This window comes from Desmodus rotundus, chromosome 10, assembly GCF_022682495.2.
Source record: "Desmodus rotundus isolate HL8 chromosome 10, HLdesRot8A.1, whole genome shotgun sequence".
Lineage (NCBI taxonomy): Eukaryota > Metazoa > Chordata > Mammalia > Chiroptera > Phyllostomidae > Desmodus > Desmodus rotundus.
In genome coordinates this window covers 105,567,526-105,585,039 of record NC_071396.1, presented here as the reverse complement: position 1 = coordinate 105,585,039, position 17,514 = coordinate 105,567,526, and the positions used below count along the sequence as shown (strand labels likewise).

General features: G+C 41.9%; 1 protein-coding gene across 2 annotated transcripts; it reads right to left on the bottom strand.

The window, feature by feature from the left end:
- Positions 1 to 899: 899 nt before the first annotated feature.
- LOC112322986 (serpin B13) lies at positions 900 to 15,970 on the bottom strand. Of its 2 annotated transcripts, none has more exons than XM_024580692.3 (8): positions 15,929 to 15,970; positions 14,211 to 14,443; positions 13,623 to 13,679; positions 5,697 to 5,825; positions 5,189 to 5,306; positions 3,703 to 3,845; positions 3,342 to 3,497; positions 900 to 1,678 (listed from the first exon to the last, which is right to left on the bottom strand). In XM_024580692.3, exons 2-8 carry the CDS (start codon positions 14,373 to 14,375, stop codon positions 1,274 to 1,276), a joined length of 1,173 nt encoding a protein of 390 aa, XP_024436460.2. In that variant the 5' UTR covers positions 14,376 to 14,443; positions 15,929 to 15,970; the 3' UTR covers positions 900 to 1,273. The 2 variants fall into 2 exon arrangements, with proteins under 2 accessions (XP_024436460.2, XP_045043864.2); XM_045187929.2 differs by lacking the exon at positions 15,929 to 15,970 and adding an exon at positions 15,772 to 15,841.
- Positions 15,971 to 17,514: the final 1,544 nt, after the last annotated feature.

Below are 17,514 nucleotides of genomic sequence, written 5' to 3'. Positions count from 1 at the left end.
CACAAATGCCCATCGATGGGTAAATAGATAAACAAAATGTGGCTCAAGTATACAATGGAATACTGTCTGTCAATAGGAAGTGATGAACTACTGATATCCCAACAACATTGACTGGGATATCAGTGTTCAGCCAAAGAAGCTCGACACAAAAGGGAACATAGGATATGAATGCATTTGAATGCAACCCTGGAAATGACAGATCTACCCTGTAGTGACTGAAGGCAGGTCAGCAGTCACATAAGCTGGGGCTGCATGGGGTGGCTGACAGGGAAACAGAACAAGGGAACCTTGGGGGATGATGAAAATGTTCTGTATGTTGGGTATGGTGGCGTTTGCACAGGTGTATACATCTGTCAAAACTCGTCAAGTTCACCCTGGTCTGTGTGGCTCAGCTGGTTGGGCATCGTCCTGCAAACCAAAATGTCAAAGATTCCATTCCCGGTAAGGGCACTGCCTGGGTTGTGGTTTGGTCCCCAGTCAGGGCGTGTGCAGAAGGAAACTGATTCTCAGATGGATGTTTTCCCCCCTCCCTTCCTCCCTGCCTTCTCCTCTCTCTGGAACAATTTTTAAAAAGAAAAAAATTTTAAACTCATCAAGTTCCAGGATTAAAGTGAGTGCATCTTATTTTATGATCACACTGATTTCACGTTATCAAATGCTTATGCAGTTGACAATGAATAACATGCTCTGAGACTAGCGGGTAAAGACATGGGCATCCTCTCTGCCTGGTACATGGCTGCACTTTATTCTGGCTTTTGAGTTTTAATTTATATTTCACCAGTGTGTTTCTAAATTCTCTTTCCTATGTGCAGTTTGCTACACTATTTGCTGAGAAAGAAAAAAAATAACACGAATTGAGTAAATTATTCTTTTATTTTACTTATGTATTAAATGGGCCAAAATATTAGAACTGGAAAGACTCCCAAAATCACTATTCCATAGCCTTTACTGACAAGGCTATTTCTTTCATTAGCGCATAAAACCACAAGTCATTAATTTACTTTCAGAAGAAATCAACAGCATATTACAACGAGCCTTGATTTAACTCACTTTATACATAACACAAACAAAAGGACATTTCACTTTGAAAGAAAATTATAAATACACACACACACACACACACACATACACACAGTGCAATCCCTAAGTCATCAGTTTTGATGGTAATATTGGAATGCAAGCAAGAAAAGCAAAAATTTTGTTTAAAGAATGGGCCGTTTCCATAGTCATATTAGTACTCCCGCACTGGTTTCCTGCCAAGCCAATGACCGGCCTAAGGAGAGGAAAATCTGCCAAAGAAGAGGGCGCTGTTGGACTCGTTGTGCCTGATGAGGAACAGGAACGGGTGGTTGCAGTGGACAGTTTCATAGCTGGGCCCTGAGGAGACCCCATAGCTCACCCCGGTGGCTGCTGTGGCCTCCGTCCCTTCCTCCGTCAGCACCAGAGAGGACCTGTGCAAGAACTTCTGGGCACTCAGCCCTGAGCGTGAGGACATGCCTGAGTAGTCTGCCTGGAGCTCGCTGAAAGCCTCCCCCATCCCCAAGGCAGCCAGCGGCGCCTCCAGGTCATAACTGTCTTCCAGTTCAAACCGGGGCAGGCGCAGATCCACAGGCCTCCGCTCCATCCGCCCCGGCCTCGTCCACTCTTCTAACTCCTCGGGGCTTACTTCATTTATAATCTGTTCAGAAAAAGGTGGGGAGAATGGCACGATTATCAATACAAGTTTGAAAGAGTGAACACGGATTTGCATCAGTCAGAAATCATGAATTTTAGTGACAAAAGGAGAAAGTTCATGTCACGAGACTTGTCCTTCTATAGCAGGCACTTGACGTGAACTTCTCTGTTTAAATTATCTGGGCATATGTGAAAAGTCAATAGCACTTAGAGCATTTTTAAAGGTGAAAAATGGAACTTCTACTACACATTAGTTCATAGTTTACTATTCCCCCAATGTCTTTGTATGCAATATATTATATATTACTTTTAAAGATAATAAAATATGCTTGCATAAATATAAATTAATAAAATTATAATTAATATATTTACATATAAAAATACATATTTACATAGTTGTGATCACAGTGAATGTCCATTTTCCTTATTTTAATGTAAACTTTTTACACAACTGCAGATCCCTCTGAAATATCTTCACACTGATATTTTCATCAAATTGATCAATTTTACCCATTAACCCATTCTTTTACAAGTATCTAGTACATATCACACATTATGATAGATGATAGATTCTGTAGATACAAAAATAATTATCATGATGAATTTCAAACTACATGTCCTAGTATATTTAATGCAGAAATTACTAATTTGACTCAGGCAGGCAATTTTTTCTTCTGAATTATTTCCCTAGGATAATTTTCACAACTGGGGGTTTTGAGTCAGGGGAGGAATACTCTTCAAGTTTTTCTACATACTGCCATTTTGCCGTCCTCAACTATTTTCCGATGTATAATGAAGGCTATTAGCTCTGTTTCACAGCAACAGAAGAGCATCCAGTATTATAATAATATACATGGCAGGTGCTATATTATTATAATACTGAGGCCGTCTGTGTGTGTTATACAGATACAGATAGAGTGTGGTATCTAGTCATTGTAATACCCCTACACATTAACACTGTGAAGCCCATTTCATAGATGGGAAAATATCGAGGTTCAAGAAAGTTAATTAGCTCCGAAGGACATAATGCTACTAAATATTTTAACAGAAAAGTGGGTAGGACTAAATCAAGGGGTGCAAGATTAAGGGTCCTAGGACTTTGCTTGATTACTATGTGTTGACGTGGGTTCATCTTGGTTTTAAAAATATATATACTATTTTTTTCTGGTAAGTGATGTTGATTATGTGGGAGGCTATGTTTGCATGGGACACAGGGTGAATGTGAAATTTCTGTACCTTCCTCTCAATTTTGTCGTGAACTTAAAACTTTTTTAAAATTGAAGGTCTAAAAATTTTCAGAAGGTCTGAATAGCATGCAAAATTTGCTGCATATGTGCACATGTGATATTTTTTTCTGGGAAAAATGGTGTCTAGATAATCAACCATTTCCCAGAATGCAGGGAGATCTTTACCATCCCCATGTGACCTTAAATGTTCATTTTCTTTCATTCCCAAATGTCTTAGTGCTGGTTGTTCTCTGTAAACCTGATGTCATTTATGGCTCCTCTTCAGACATCCTGCACAGAATCGGAAGTAGTTCCACGGGGCACCATCGGAGAGACACCTGCTCCGAATCAGAAGTCCCCTTTCCAGGCTCACCCAGAACAAGCTCTGAGACGCAGAGCCTCCGAAAACGACAGCAAGAATGAGGAGATGCGAGGCTTTACCTTCTCCAGGCCGTCGATGTCATTGGGCAGCAGCACAAACAGGCTTAGTTCGCTGTTTTTATATGGAATGCCCAGAATCTTGGCCTGCAGGTCCTCCAGGAAAGTGAAGCTAAAGGTGTGGCGCTGGGTCATCATCAGCACCGGTTTACTTGTGTCCTGCAACAAGTTAGCAGAGTGCTGAACATCAAAAGGGGCCTAAGATGACCCGGCGTGCTCACCAAATTCATGCGCTCAACCCAAACTGTGCTAATGTTCAGAACCTCCGAGTCAGCATCTGCTGCCCTGCCTGCGCAGTCACGTAAGTCCAACGTCAGAATTTGCATTCCGTGTATAAGCATGTCCCAGGTATAGAGGACCATACCTTATTCAGCCAGAATTCCTCCTCCTTGGTATGTTCTTTCTTAAACTCCCTGTCCCATCGCCCTTTAAAATACACGACGTTGACCAGCACCAGCTTGATGGAGCTGCTCAGAGTGGCGTCTGGAAACAGGTCCTTGACTTTTTCTGCAAACAACAACCACCACCAAATTGGCCCGTCTTGGAAATTACACGTGATATGCATGGTATACATGACATGGGTGGACTTCACTGGTCACTAAAGTGTCAGCCAGCTCCCACCCACAAAGGCTTCACCGAACGGGAGGTCCTCACTGCCCACTGCCTACTTATCCCATGGGATGGTTTGAGGTGTGAGAGTTCAGGAGCTCAGGCTCTGGGATCAGACCGCCTCTGTGAGCATCCAGTTTTGCGTCTTATCCACTGAGGAACCTTGGGCGAGTTATTTCAGCTCTCTGTGCCTCAGTTTCTGCATATGTGGAACAGGGATGAAGCCTGCCCTTAGGGTTGTCAAAAGGAGTAGAAGGTCTAGTGTGTGAACAGCATGTAGATCCCTGTCTGCCTTCCAGGAAGCACTCAGTGAAGGTTAGCTCATTATTTTTACCCACTTCGTTGCGTTACCACCTGAGATTTCCCGATTCTTATTTTACTGGAAAAGGAGCTGATGTTTTTGTCTCTGGCTTCAGCCCATCTCGCACTAAATCCTAAAGAATACTGCCTTAAACTAACTTTTTGATAGACGCTTTTTTTCCTGCTTTTTTTCCATTGCATTTCCTTTGGACTAACTATGAATAAAAATGCATTCTGAAATAACATGTCTTCTGGATAACTAGAATAAAAACTGTAATCTGAAACTCTAACACTAAAGTGTCAGCTATCGCCCTCCGCCAGAGTGTGTTTGCTTACAACCTTTCCTCTCTAGTGTTTCTTGTGTGTTTGGCTCATACTAGGTAGGGAATGGGGAGGGGAGGGTGCAGGGAGGGTTTGTCAAGTTCTCTGCTGTGGATGGGCCTGAGAGTTATCAATCCCACCTGTTGCTCAAACAGAGCTGAGCGCCAGGCAGCCCCAGCTGTAGGTAACAAAAGTAGGTCTTGATGGGAAAGCTGAATGTTTCTCACTTGATAAAGAGAAAGGAAACACTCTATGACATTTCCACTTACGGACACAGCCTCAGAAAGAAAACGTCTGATATAAAGAAAAGGATGTGAACCCAAGACAGACATGAGCCCAATTTTAGGGGCCTCAAGATACTGTGATCCACGCCATGTGTAAATAATTCTCCACCAAGTGTTTCCATGTTCTAGGACCCCCTCTCCAGTTCTCTCCACTATTTGCAGTGCCTTCTCCCACTCCTCATGCCCAGGCTGCCTTTTCAACCCTGAAAAACCTCTACCAAGTCCCCTCCCAAATCTCATCCCCCCTGACACCCCACGCAGTGCCAAGCACAGGGCTTCACTCACAGCAGGCACAAAAGAAGCATTTTTATGATGAACGACCCATCCATACTCTACCATGTGTTTGGCTTTCAACCCAGGAATTAATCTTCTTTCGACTTTCATCTGCTGCATTTATAAAATCAACAGGTTCCAGAGAAGCATGGTAATATTTTTCAACATAATCTAAGTATTTCTTTAGGAGAAACAGGGGAGGAATGGAAAGAGGTTGAATTTCAATTTACCCATTGCTGACATCTCTAAATAAGTTTAGCAGTACACCAAGATCACTAACATGGTAAGCATGGATTTTGAGGATCAGGGCAAATCATTTTGACTATTTCCATGCGCATATTGAGGCAGGTACAGTAGGGTTAAAGCAAAAATCAGAATTCAACTTCCAAGATTAAAAAGGAGCTCTCAGGGGGCCTGGCTGTCTGAAAAACAGGCCATGGGGACACCAAGGGATCCAGGCCAAGCCAGGCAGTCCACATAGGCCACATGCCTCCAGGACCCACAGTCCCAACAGGGCCATTGGCCACTCACAAATACCACTCACCAAGGTGGTGGATATGGCAAAACTTACTTGAAGGAAAAGGTATGTCTTTTCTCCAAATAACCTGTTGGCTATTTTCAGTTCATGATTATTAGTGAGTTTGCTTATTTCACTCAGAAACATTTGGAATTGGTGGTGTATCTCTTCTGTCTTCTCAATCTTCAAAATCAAAACAAAAACTCAGTGAGTTACCTTAGCAAAAGCAAGCCTAGATTCTGCCCCAAGACAACATGGCTACTGGCTCTTTCCCTCAGCTTGGTAGCCTTGAGGACGGCCAGTGAGTTTGGTGTGGCCCCTGATATCAGGTGGCTTTGACACGAATCAGATGATAATGTAAGTGACAAGCAATCCCAGGTCCACACAGAAGCCTGCTCCTCCACCCAGCACCACAGACCTGGCTTTTCTAATTCGGGTTGCATTTTGCCTGCTCCTCCACCCAGCACCACAGACCTGGCTTTTCTAATTCGGGTTGCATTTTTCGTCTCAATGTAATTGCCCACTAAATGTTTCACATGCTTGCTTTTAGCTTCTCACAATACTAAGCACCTGAGGAAAGGAGATAATTCCTTAGAAGGCTTTTATCCACTTTAAGGTTAGCAATACCTATTTGAGACAGTGGATTTTTAAAAAGTGACTGGGGCAACTGTAATAGCATAATCAATATGATAAAAAATATAAATAAAAAAATAACAGGTGACTCCAGAATCTGCAGTACCACAGACAGACACCAGGATTGAGATCCCGAGTAGAAACTCAAACTCCTTCAATTAGATTGCACACACACAAGCCCAGAGAAAGTGCATCCCCAGAAAAGGCTTAAGACATCCCCACCTGGTCCGAGGAAAGCATCCAAGAGGTTTGGGGAAAAGGGGGGTTAAGGAGTGAAATAACCATTCTGCCTCTAGACTTTTCCAGCCCACTGTTTCTCCCTAGATCCTCTAAGGGGGCTGAGCTACCATCCAGGTTTCCCGCCTCTGAGTCGGTCAACCCTGTGATTCACTCTCCAGATCTTCTATCCTGTTGCTGTTTTTTCTCCTGCTTAAAAAGTAGTGATTGCTGACAACCAAGGACCAGTTCCGTTCTGAACGGGTTTCTCCAACAGTTGCAACCAAGTTTTACTAAAGTCCCAATTGGCTCATTCCCCTAAATGTGTAGACAAACCCTAATTGCTTACAGTTCCTCATTCCAAAACTGGACATCGAGGCCAGAATTAAGTTATATAATGATGATTTGAAATGCAATAACATTTTTTAAAAAATTTTTTTAAAAAGACATCTCCAAAATCTCTAGTCAGCCTGATTCTAAAAAGTTTTTCCTGTATGGCTGAGTTTCCAAATGCCAAAATGCCAAAGAAATGACGAAACATGACTCAATCAAAGAAACAAGTTAAATCAACAACGTAAGTGTACATCTCAAATTTCTAGAAATATACAAACAGACCAACACTGAATGATAAAGAAAAGTGAACAGATATAACCAGTAAGAAGACTGAATCCATAATCAAAAACCTCTAATAAAGAAAAGCCCAGAACCAGATAGCTTCATTGGAGAATTTTACCAAATATTTAAAGTCTCCCAAAGACTTGAAGAGGAGGGATCACTGCCAAACTCATTCCATGTGACCAGCATAACCATAACCCCAAAACCAGACAAAGACATAAGAGGAGAAAACTAGGTACCAATACTCGATGGATATTGATTCAAAAATCCTCAAAAAAGTACTAGCAAATCAAATTCAACAGCACATTAAAAGCATTATACATCATAACCAAGTAGGATTTACACCTGGAATGCAAGAATGGTTTAACTCATGGCACTCAATCAGTGTAATACAATACATTAACATTAAAAAACAAAACCCACATGATCATCTCAATTGACAAGTAGAAAAGTCATTTGACAAAATTCAACACCCTTTCATGACAAAAGCACCCAAAAACTAGAAATAGAAGAAATCAACCTCAACATAATGAAAGCCATGTATGTAAAGCCCACAGATAATATCACACTCAATGGTGAAATGAAAGCTTTTCTTCTAAGATCAGGCAAAGATCTTGACTCTCACTACTACTATTTGACATATTCAACATAATACTGGAAGCCCCACCCATAGAAACTAGGGAAGAAAATAAAATAAGAGAAATGCAGTCAAAATGGCAGCATAGGAAGACATGGCTCACCTCTTCACACAACCATATCAAAATTACAACTAAAATATGGAACGGCCATCACTCAGAACCATCAGAAATGAGTTGAATGGGAGTCTGACAACTATTGAATTAAAGAAACCACATCCATCCAGATTGGGAGGAGGGCTGCAGACGCGGAACAGGCTGGTCCCTTGCCCACATGTGATGGGTAAGAATTCAGGAGGGATATCTCAGGAGCAAGGAGTACCAGCCATACATCAGGCCCCCCAGCTCAGGATTCCAGTGCCAGGAAGGTAAGCCCCCACAACTTCTGGGTGCAAAAACCATCAGGGATTGAGTCTGTAGAAGAAACTACTGGAATTCCAAGCAGTTCATCATAAAGAACCCACACACGGACTCACCTACTCAGACTCACTCCCGCTGAGCTCCAGCACTGGGGTAGCAGCTTGAAAGGCAGCAGTGGTACACAGGGAGAAACTGAAGTGTCTGGCATCAAGGTGAGCAGAGGCCATTGTCCCTTTTCTAAACCCTCCCCCACAGAGACAGCAAGCTAGTGCCATATGTGAAACTCTACCAATCTGGCTAACACTGTTTGACCAGTCTTGGAGATCCGCAGAGAATCCGCCTCACCCAACTTACAGGCCCATCCAAGCTGCTTTTCTATATGCATGGCTGGTCCTGGTGCTTATTTCACAACTTCCTAAATCCTATCAAACAAGCAACAGCTGGCCTCAGTGAGTACCAGGCCCAGCACTAGCAGCAGCCAGATTAGCCTTTGCCTGGGAATCTCCAAGCCCAGCCCAAGTAGCAGCCATCTCAAATTGCTTTATAGCTCAGGCAAGCTGGCCCCAGGCAAAACACAGGTAGGGGCTGACCCTGGCCCATACCACCTGGAAAACCCCAGGGCCAACGCACCCAGTGGACAGCCACAGACCACTTCAGAGCACCACCACCCTGCCCCTGCACAGCTGATTCTCCACAGAGGGCGGAGGTTGGTGGTCAGTGGTCACAGCCAGTCCTTGCAGCTAACTAGTCTGGGTAAATCCCTCCCATTGCTCTGCCAACAGCAACAAAGGCTCATCTACAAGAGGAGGGTATACTCAGTCCACATAAATGGTGCACCTCAAGTACCCAGCTTGGGTGATAGAGGAGGCTGTGTCACTGGACCCTACAGGACACCTACTACATTAGGGCACACTACCAAGACACAGAGTCAAAGCAGCTCTACCTAATACATAAAAACAAACACAGGGAGGCTGCCAAAACAAGGAGACAAAGAAACATGGCCCAAATGAAAGAACAGATCAAAACTCCAGAAAAAGAGCTAAATGAAATGGAGATAAGCAATCTCTCAGATGCAGAGTTCAAAACCTGGTTATAAGGATGTTCAAGGAACTTAGTGAGGACCTCAGCAGCATAAAAAAGATCCAGTCAGAAACAAAGAATTCACTTACAACAGTAGAGTGGATGAAGCCAAGAATCAAATCAATGATTTGGAACACAAGGAAGCAAAAAACAACCAATCAGAACAAGAAGAAGAAAAAAGAATCCAAAAAAATGAAGATAGTATAAAGCAGCCTTTGGGACAACTTCCAGAGATCCAGCATTCCCATGACAGAGGTGCCAGAAGGAGAAGAGAAAGAGCAAGAAATTGGAAATCTATTTGAAAAAATAATGACAGGAAACTTCCCCTGATTTGGTGAAGGAAACAGACATGCAAGTCCAGGAAACACAGAGTCCCAAACAAGATGGATGCAAAGAGGCCCACTCCAAGATACATCATAATTAAAACGCCAAAGTTTAAAGATGAAGAGAGAACCGTAAAAGCAGCAAGAGAAAAGACGTTAGTTACCTAGATGGGAGTTCCCATAAGACTGTCAGCTGATTTCTGAAAAGAAACGTTATAGACTAGAAGGGATTGGCAAAAAAATATTCAAAGTCATGAAAAGCAGGGACCTACAGCCAAGATTGCTCTACCCAGTAAAGCAGTCATTTAGAATGGAAGGGCAGATAAAGTGCTTCCCAGAAAAGAAAAAACCAAAGGAGTTCATCATCACCAAACCATTATTATATGAAATGTTAAAGGGACTTATTTAAGAAAAAGATCAAAACTGTGAACAACAAAATGGCAAAAATACATATCTATCAACAATTGACTCTAAAAACACAAACTAAGCAAACAAGAACAGAGACAGAATCATGGATACAGAGAGCATTTTAATGGTTGCCAGATGGGAGGCAGGAGGGGGAGAATGGGTGAAGAGGTGAGGGGATTAAGAAGTACAAATAGGTAGTTACATAATAGCCATGAGGATGTAAAGTACTGTATAGGATATGGAGTAGCCAAAGAACTTATACGCATGACCCATGGACATGAACAATAGTGGGGGGATTGCCTGAGGGAGTGGGGGATTCTGGGTGGAGGGGGAAATTGGGGGAAAAGTCAGGACAACTGTAATAGCATAATCAATTAAATATAATTTTAAAAAAGAGAAATGCAAATCAAAGATAAAAGAAGTAAAATAATGTCTATTCACAGATGACATGATCTTATGTGTAAAGCCTTAAAGATTCCACAAAAATATGTTACTAATAATAAATTAATTCAGCAAAGTTGCAGAATACACAATCTACATTCAAAATCAGTCACATCACTATACATTAACAATGACCAATCCAAAGAAGAAAATAATCCCATTTACTAAAGTATCAAAAAGGATAAAATATTTATATATGACTTAACTAAAGAGGTGAAAGATTTGTATGCTGAAAATTATTTTAAAATTGCTTTAAAAAATTAAAGATACAAATAAATGGAAAGATATCCCACACTAAACATTGGAGGATGTCCTGTAGTTAACATATTTGTACTACCCAAAGTGGTGTACAGATGCAGCACAATCCCTATCAAAATCCCAATGGCACTTTTAAAAGAAATAGGGGGAAAAATCCTAAAATTCATATGAAATCTCTAGGGACCCCAAGTAGCCAGAGCAATGTGGCAAATGAAGAACAAAGTTGGAGGTCTCACACTTCCTGATTACAAAACATACTACAAAGCATTAATAAGCAAAATGATGTGGTACTGGCATAAAGGAAGCTATATGGACCAATGGAAATAATACATAGCCCAGAAATAAACCCTTACTTAAATGACCAATTAATTTTCAACAAGGGTGCCAAGACTACACAATGAGATAAAAAACAATCTATTCAACAAATGGTGCTTGGAAAATCTAATATCCACATGCAAAAGAATGAAGTTGGACCTTTACCTTACCCCATGTACAAAAAAAATACTCAGAATAGGTTAAAGACCTAAAATAAGACCTACAACTATAAAACTATTCGAAGAAGACAAGGGGAAAACTTTAGGAGACTGGGTTTGATAACGATTTCTTAAGTATGACATCAAAAGCACAGGCAACAATAGCAAAGATAAACAAATGGAATTATATCAAATAAAAATCTGCTCAGATTTTTATACAATCAACAGAGTGAAAAGGCAAGCTGCATAATGAAAGAAGATACTTGTAAATCATAAATTTAATAAATTTAATATTAACATATCTGAAATATATAAGGAACTTCTACAACTCAACAACAACAAAAATAACCCAAAGAAAAAAAATGGACAAAAAATTTGAATAAACAATGGTCCAAAGAAAACATACAAAGAGCCAACAGCATATGAAAAGATGCCCAACATCACTAATCATAAGCATGAAAATCTCAAAACCACAATGAGATATCACCTCACACCCATTAGGATAGCCACTATCAAAAGAACAAGAAATAACAAGTGTTTAATGAGAATGTAGAGAAGTTAGAACCCTTGTGCACTGTTAGTGTGAATTTAAAATAATGTGGCTGTTTTAGAAAACAGTATGGAGGTTTCTCAAAATTTAAAAATAGAATTAACATATGGTCCAGCAATCATATTTCTGGGAATATATCCAAAAGAATTCAAAGCAACATCTCAAAGGGATATTTGTGCATCTACGTTAATTGTAGTATCATTCACAACAGCTAAGCTCTGGAAGCAACCCAAATGACCATCAACAAATGAATGGATAAAGAAAACGTGGTCTATACATACCAAGGAATATTACGTAGCCTTTGAAAAGAAGGAAATGCTGTTACATGTGCCAACTCGGATGAATCTCAATGACGTGATGGTAAACAAAACAAGCTAGTCACACACACACACACACACACACAAGACAAATACTTCATGAGCTTCCACTCATGAAGTATCTAAAGTAGCCACAATTCTAGAAACAGACATTGTCAATCAATCACCAGGCCTTGGCAGTTTTACGTCCAAATTCTGAACAGAATATTAGATGTGTTTCTGAATTTATACAAGCTCTTCCAGAGAATAAAAAAGAGGAACCATTTCCCACCTTGGTCTAGTGATACCTTGAGAGCAAAAAAAAAAAAAAAAACAGACAGGACAAAGCACAATATCACAGATTGATCATGTTTGAAATATAAATTTTTAAAAACCACAAATGCAAAAATGACTTAATGTTAGAAACTCTTAATGTAATTCACTCTGTTAACAGAGGGAAAAAACACTGATCTCCACTAGATACAGAAAAATACATACATATTTTATCGGTATGGAAGGATGGATGGATGAAAATGGATGGCTGAGGATTATAGGGCTGGTGGGTCTCCAGGCCCACTGTCTCTGTACCACTGTATGAAACAGGCCTGTATCCACTGCTGAGAGGAAAAGATGTCGGTATCATCCTTTCAGCAAATGTCGGGTGACATTTAATAAAGTGGAACATGCCTACACCCTACTTCCCAGTTATATACTACAGGCCAGCGCTGTCTCACAGAAATAAAATGTGAGCCACAAACGCGAGCCACACATACTATCTTCCAATTTCTACTACCTATGTTTTCTTTATTTTCTTTCAAAAAAAAGTGCTCTCAAACAACTGTGCTTGTTGACTGAGTGGACAGCCAAGCCCTATCTGACCCAACTCTGCTGACAAAACCTAGAAGGAAGCCTTCCTCTCCACATGCATACCTGAGGACCCCAGAGAACCTGGTCGTGTGGGATGGTGGGATGAACAGCCCGTGTGGCTGGGTGACTTGGCCCCTGGCTTTATGAGGGTCTGAGACTGGGCTGTGATGACTGTCAGGGCAGATGTGCCCTTCCTGAGAGCTCTGACCACCTCCAAATGCCAGCCCCGATCTATGAACTTGGACTCTCTCCCACGTGTGCATGCTCTGCCCTTTGAGTGACAAACGTTTCATCCCCAGAGCTGGAAGAGGCCCCAGGAAGTCATTAGTCCTGTGCTAATTTTTTTTTTAATAAAACATCAGAGCAGAGGTAAGGGGCTTAAAATAAAAACACAATGTAGTAACAATACCACTTACTATTATCACGACCACCACTGGGTAAGTCACCAGCATGTTGCAGATACTCTACTGGACACATTCCGGAGGCCCAAAGAAGATGAGTAACTTGCCCAACGCAGCACAGCTGTTAACTCACTGGGCCAGGATTTGAACCCCCAATCTATTTAACTCCAAACCCATCCACTCTGCTGTAGGGACTTTTCAGTCTGTTAGCCTTTCCAGCATCCATCACAGTGGTTAGCATGCATTGAAGTTAAGGTCTCTTCTCAATACTCGGGGTTTATTATCATTGTACAACCCTAGTAATATTATGTCACTGGTGTGATTATTACTGCTTAAAAAAAAGTATTACCTCTTCGACACATTTCCCCAGGGACCCCACATCTACAAAGCAACCTTAGTGAAGGTGACCAGACATGTCTCGTACCTCTTTTTCTTCAGCTTTGATTCTTGAGTTTTCTGTGTCTTGTTCAGAGAAAAGCAGCTGGAAGGGACAGAAAATATGATGGGGGGGGTCAGAGCAGAGAAAACCTCACACAGCATCAGTCGGGGGAAAGTGGATGTTTGCTAAAGACACCTCAGGGGCACACAGGTCACATCTGTCTCCTTGCAAAATCATGAAAAGCTCTGGCTGTCTTCAGAGGAGCCTCGTTGGCTCGGCCATGCCTGTATTCATCTTTGATGTGTCATTTATACCCTCCTGGGGGTTATGCAACTTGTCCCAGTAGGTATGGTTCTTCACACTCTGTCTTTAATTACGAGGTTGATGGCTTTGGACAGGGCCACACGCCCAGCCCTCACCCAAAGGAATCTCAAGCACCAGGGAGCAGACAGCATGGTGGAATTTGGAGAGGGAAGAGGACTTTACTGATAGACCTGCAACTGCTCCATGTTCACACGCTCCCTTTGTCTCCTGGCCCACAGGTCAAGAGGAGCACGATTTTGAGTTGATTCAAGAAGGCTCACCCCAGAAAACAGATTGTGCCCAAAAAGCCAGGCAGCCCACCCTACTCACCTTCTGCAGCTGGGCAGCGGTGGCCCCTCGGGCCCCCAGGAGGAGCATACCGATGGCGGTGGAGATGCTCACCGGGGAAAAGAAGACGTTTCCCTTGTTTACTTTGTTCAGCTCTTTGAAAAGGTGAAGCCCAAACCTAGTGGTCGCTGCGCCTAGCGACTCCATGATGATTCCAGCGAAATCCAGAACAGCAGGGACAATCAAATCTCATACAAAATAACACCAAATGTGAACTGTAATTGAAGAATACCATTTTAAAAAGAGAGAGAAAAAGAAAGAAAAAGAAAAACCAAAGGAGCACTTTTCACTTGTCTGAATTGCTTTAGGTCCAGGGAACCCTTCCTGATTCTCTCCCTCTTACTGCGCTGGGCCAGAAAAGAAGGGTTGCAGAGTATTTCAACAAACAAATCAAGTTCAGACACTGAGCTAGGCCTGGATTTGAGCTGCGGCATTCCCAGAGAGTATTTCAGATGGCACCCCCGCTGACCACGAGAGTGGCCATGAACCCTTTGGGAGGTGCTGGATGAGTTGACGGCATTGGTCACAGATGATTTCAAGGCTGCACGCCTACCCCCAAACTCACTACGTTGTGTACGTTAAACAGGTAAGCTTTGTACATGTCAATTATACTGCAGTAAAGTGTTTTCTTGGGAAAAAAAAAAAAAAGAGGGATTTCTACCCTCTGGGTGAAAGGTCCCTGCAGCTTGTTTCTCCCCCCTTCACTTGGCCTTCACTTGGCCTTCACTTGGCTTTCACTTGGCCAGAGCCAAGCCTCAGCCTGGTACCATCCACCGCTTCTCAGCTCTCATGTCCTCTACGGGCAAGGTCACTGCCTTACGCAGTTTGCTTCTCTTGTTTGCTCTCAGAACCTGCCTGCACCTGCCTGCCCACCACCCTCTCCCTGAGGCACACTCCCCAGGCAGGCTCAGGGCTTGCCCTCTGCATCCGGCTTGTCCAGGTGCTGGACCTGCTGCCAGGCAAGGGGAAGGTGGAGGGTGCAGCCAAGAGCGTCTGCAGCTCTGATACTTTCAATGGACTCAAAATCCTGTGCGGAGGGCAGTGGGATAAATAGTTCTCTGAGGCCCCAGCCCCTGACTGCATGAACACTGGACTGTGGGCTCGTTTTCCTCAGCGGCAGTGATATGTCTCTAGCCGCAGATTATTAAGTAGAGTGAAAGGGTTTCCTTTTTTATATAAAATTTTATATATTGTTTCAGGTTTGTACAGTGAGTTCACATTACTTTTGTTATCTCATCAAAAACAAATTTTAAGAACAATTAATATTTACCAAAAATAAACAAAATACATTTTCTATTTTCTTCACCTCTAGCTAGATATGTTACAATTAGTTAATAATGGCCTTAAGAAAAAATTTTAAAACAAGAATGAGATTAAGGCAGAATAAATTTTTTGACAGCCTACATACTTTAGGGAGTCTTTTCGATCAAGAGCCCACCCCCACTAAGGCATCCAACACCTGCTGTTAAAACTTGCATTTCCCCCTGGGTTTCCTGGCACGGGTTCCTTGCAGGTAAACCCAGAAATACAATGAATTACTTACTGGCAAACAACATGAAGAAGATACAGTATCATGGCAGTATGGACACGAATTAAATGGAACCACCCCACGGAAAGTTATACCCAATAGAAGTTCTTCTTTCAAATCAGCATTCTCAAAACACAAAATGCCTTTGGTTGGAGCGGAAGAAAGAACGTACCTGGCTCTTGGACAGACGGAGGCAGCTCAGCGTGGCCCTAGGACGCATGTGTAAAATGAGTAATTGAGTTCTATAATTTATCTCCGGCTCGCTGCCTCTCCCTAGTCATTATCATTTTTGCATTTCCAGTGAAACAACCTCTGGTTTCTCAATGATGATTTCCCTCATAAATCCCTCACGCAAGTTTTACAACAAAATTAAGGATGGAATTTCCTCTTTCGTTCGTACGTGGCCATGAAGTTATGCCCTCGAAATTGTCAGCTATTGTACGGGGAGCTGTAGCTCAAACAGTATACGCATTAGACAGAGAGGAAGAGAGTTGCAACTTCTAACTTCTCCAAAGTCCCTTAGAAATTCCTTGGGGGATTCGAGTATAAAGAAATCTAAATTAAGCAGAAAACAAAATAAGAGTAAATGCAGGAGCTCAGCCCAGGACCACCGACAGCATTAGAATGACCAAGTTATCATATTTTGCTGTATATAAAAAAAAATTTTGCCCAAATTTTTGAAGGAAATATAAGGACACGTATGGTACATGGGTAGTACTAATTCCATATCTATATAAATGTTTTTAATTTTTTATTTATGCTTATGCATTAAAAGTGTAGCTCTGGAAAGCAATAGCAATATGTGTATGCAAAATAATAACCTAGAATATGGTCATTGATTTTGTTTCTAAAATAAATAAATAATTGAATTAAAAAATTAAAATGGAAGATTTTTTCCCTGAAAATTTGGACAAAAAAATGTGGGTGTGCATTGTACACAGCAAAATATGGCAAATAACATATGACCCAAGCTGGGGGAAGACCTTGAGAGGTCCTTTATCATAATGATATCGGGGATCCTCTGAGGAAAACAAGTTCTCCACCTTGGGTGCACATTAAAATTTCCTGGGGAACTTAAAAAAAGAAAAAAAATGCCCACTCCCCTCCCACACAAAACTGAGTCAGAGTCTCTGGGATGGGAACCTGCCGTCAGAATTTTTAGTAGCCCAGGTTTGGAGCCACTGGTTCATGGCCACGTGAAGCGCTCAATTAAGGCATACTCATTTACCACGGATGTACAGAGCTACGTCCTGACAAGCCCAGTCTCTGTAATTACGTTAACTCTGTAGTTGTATTATGCGGGGGATGCCAAGCCCAAAAAAGAAAATGAAAGAAAACTATCTTGCTAGAAAAGTGGTGAGAAAAAGTCACGAGGAAAGTTTGAGCAGGCAGCTACACACACACACACACACACACACACACACCAGCTCTGGTTCTCAAGAAGCCTGTTCATTAATTATGAAATCTCCCATTTTAATTCATTCGGTAACATTGAGAGTCTTCTATGTACCAGACATTGGGCTAAGCGTTAGTGATTCATAAACATCCGACAAGCTCACTGATTTCAGGAAAACTACACTACTAAAACAAACCTCAACAAGAAATTCCACCTCCCAATTCTAGTTTTTCCTGCCAATCTTAAGGCACCCCTACAGGCTCTGCTGGCTCATTAAAAGACGCAGCACTTGGACACGGGTATAGAGACAAGCACTGAATCCTAGAAGACCATCTCCGCTCTTCCTTCCCTCTGAATGTCTG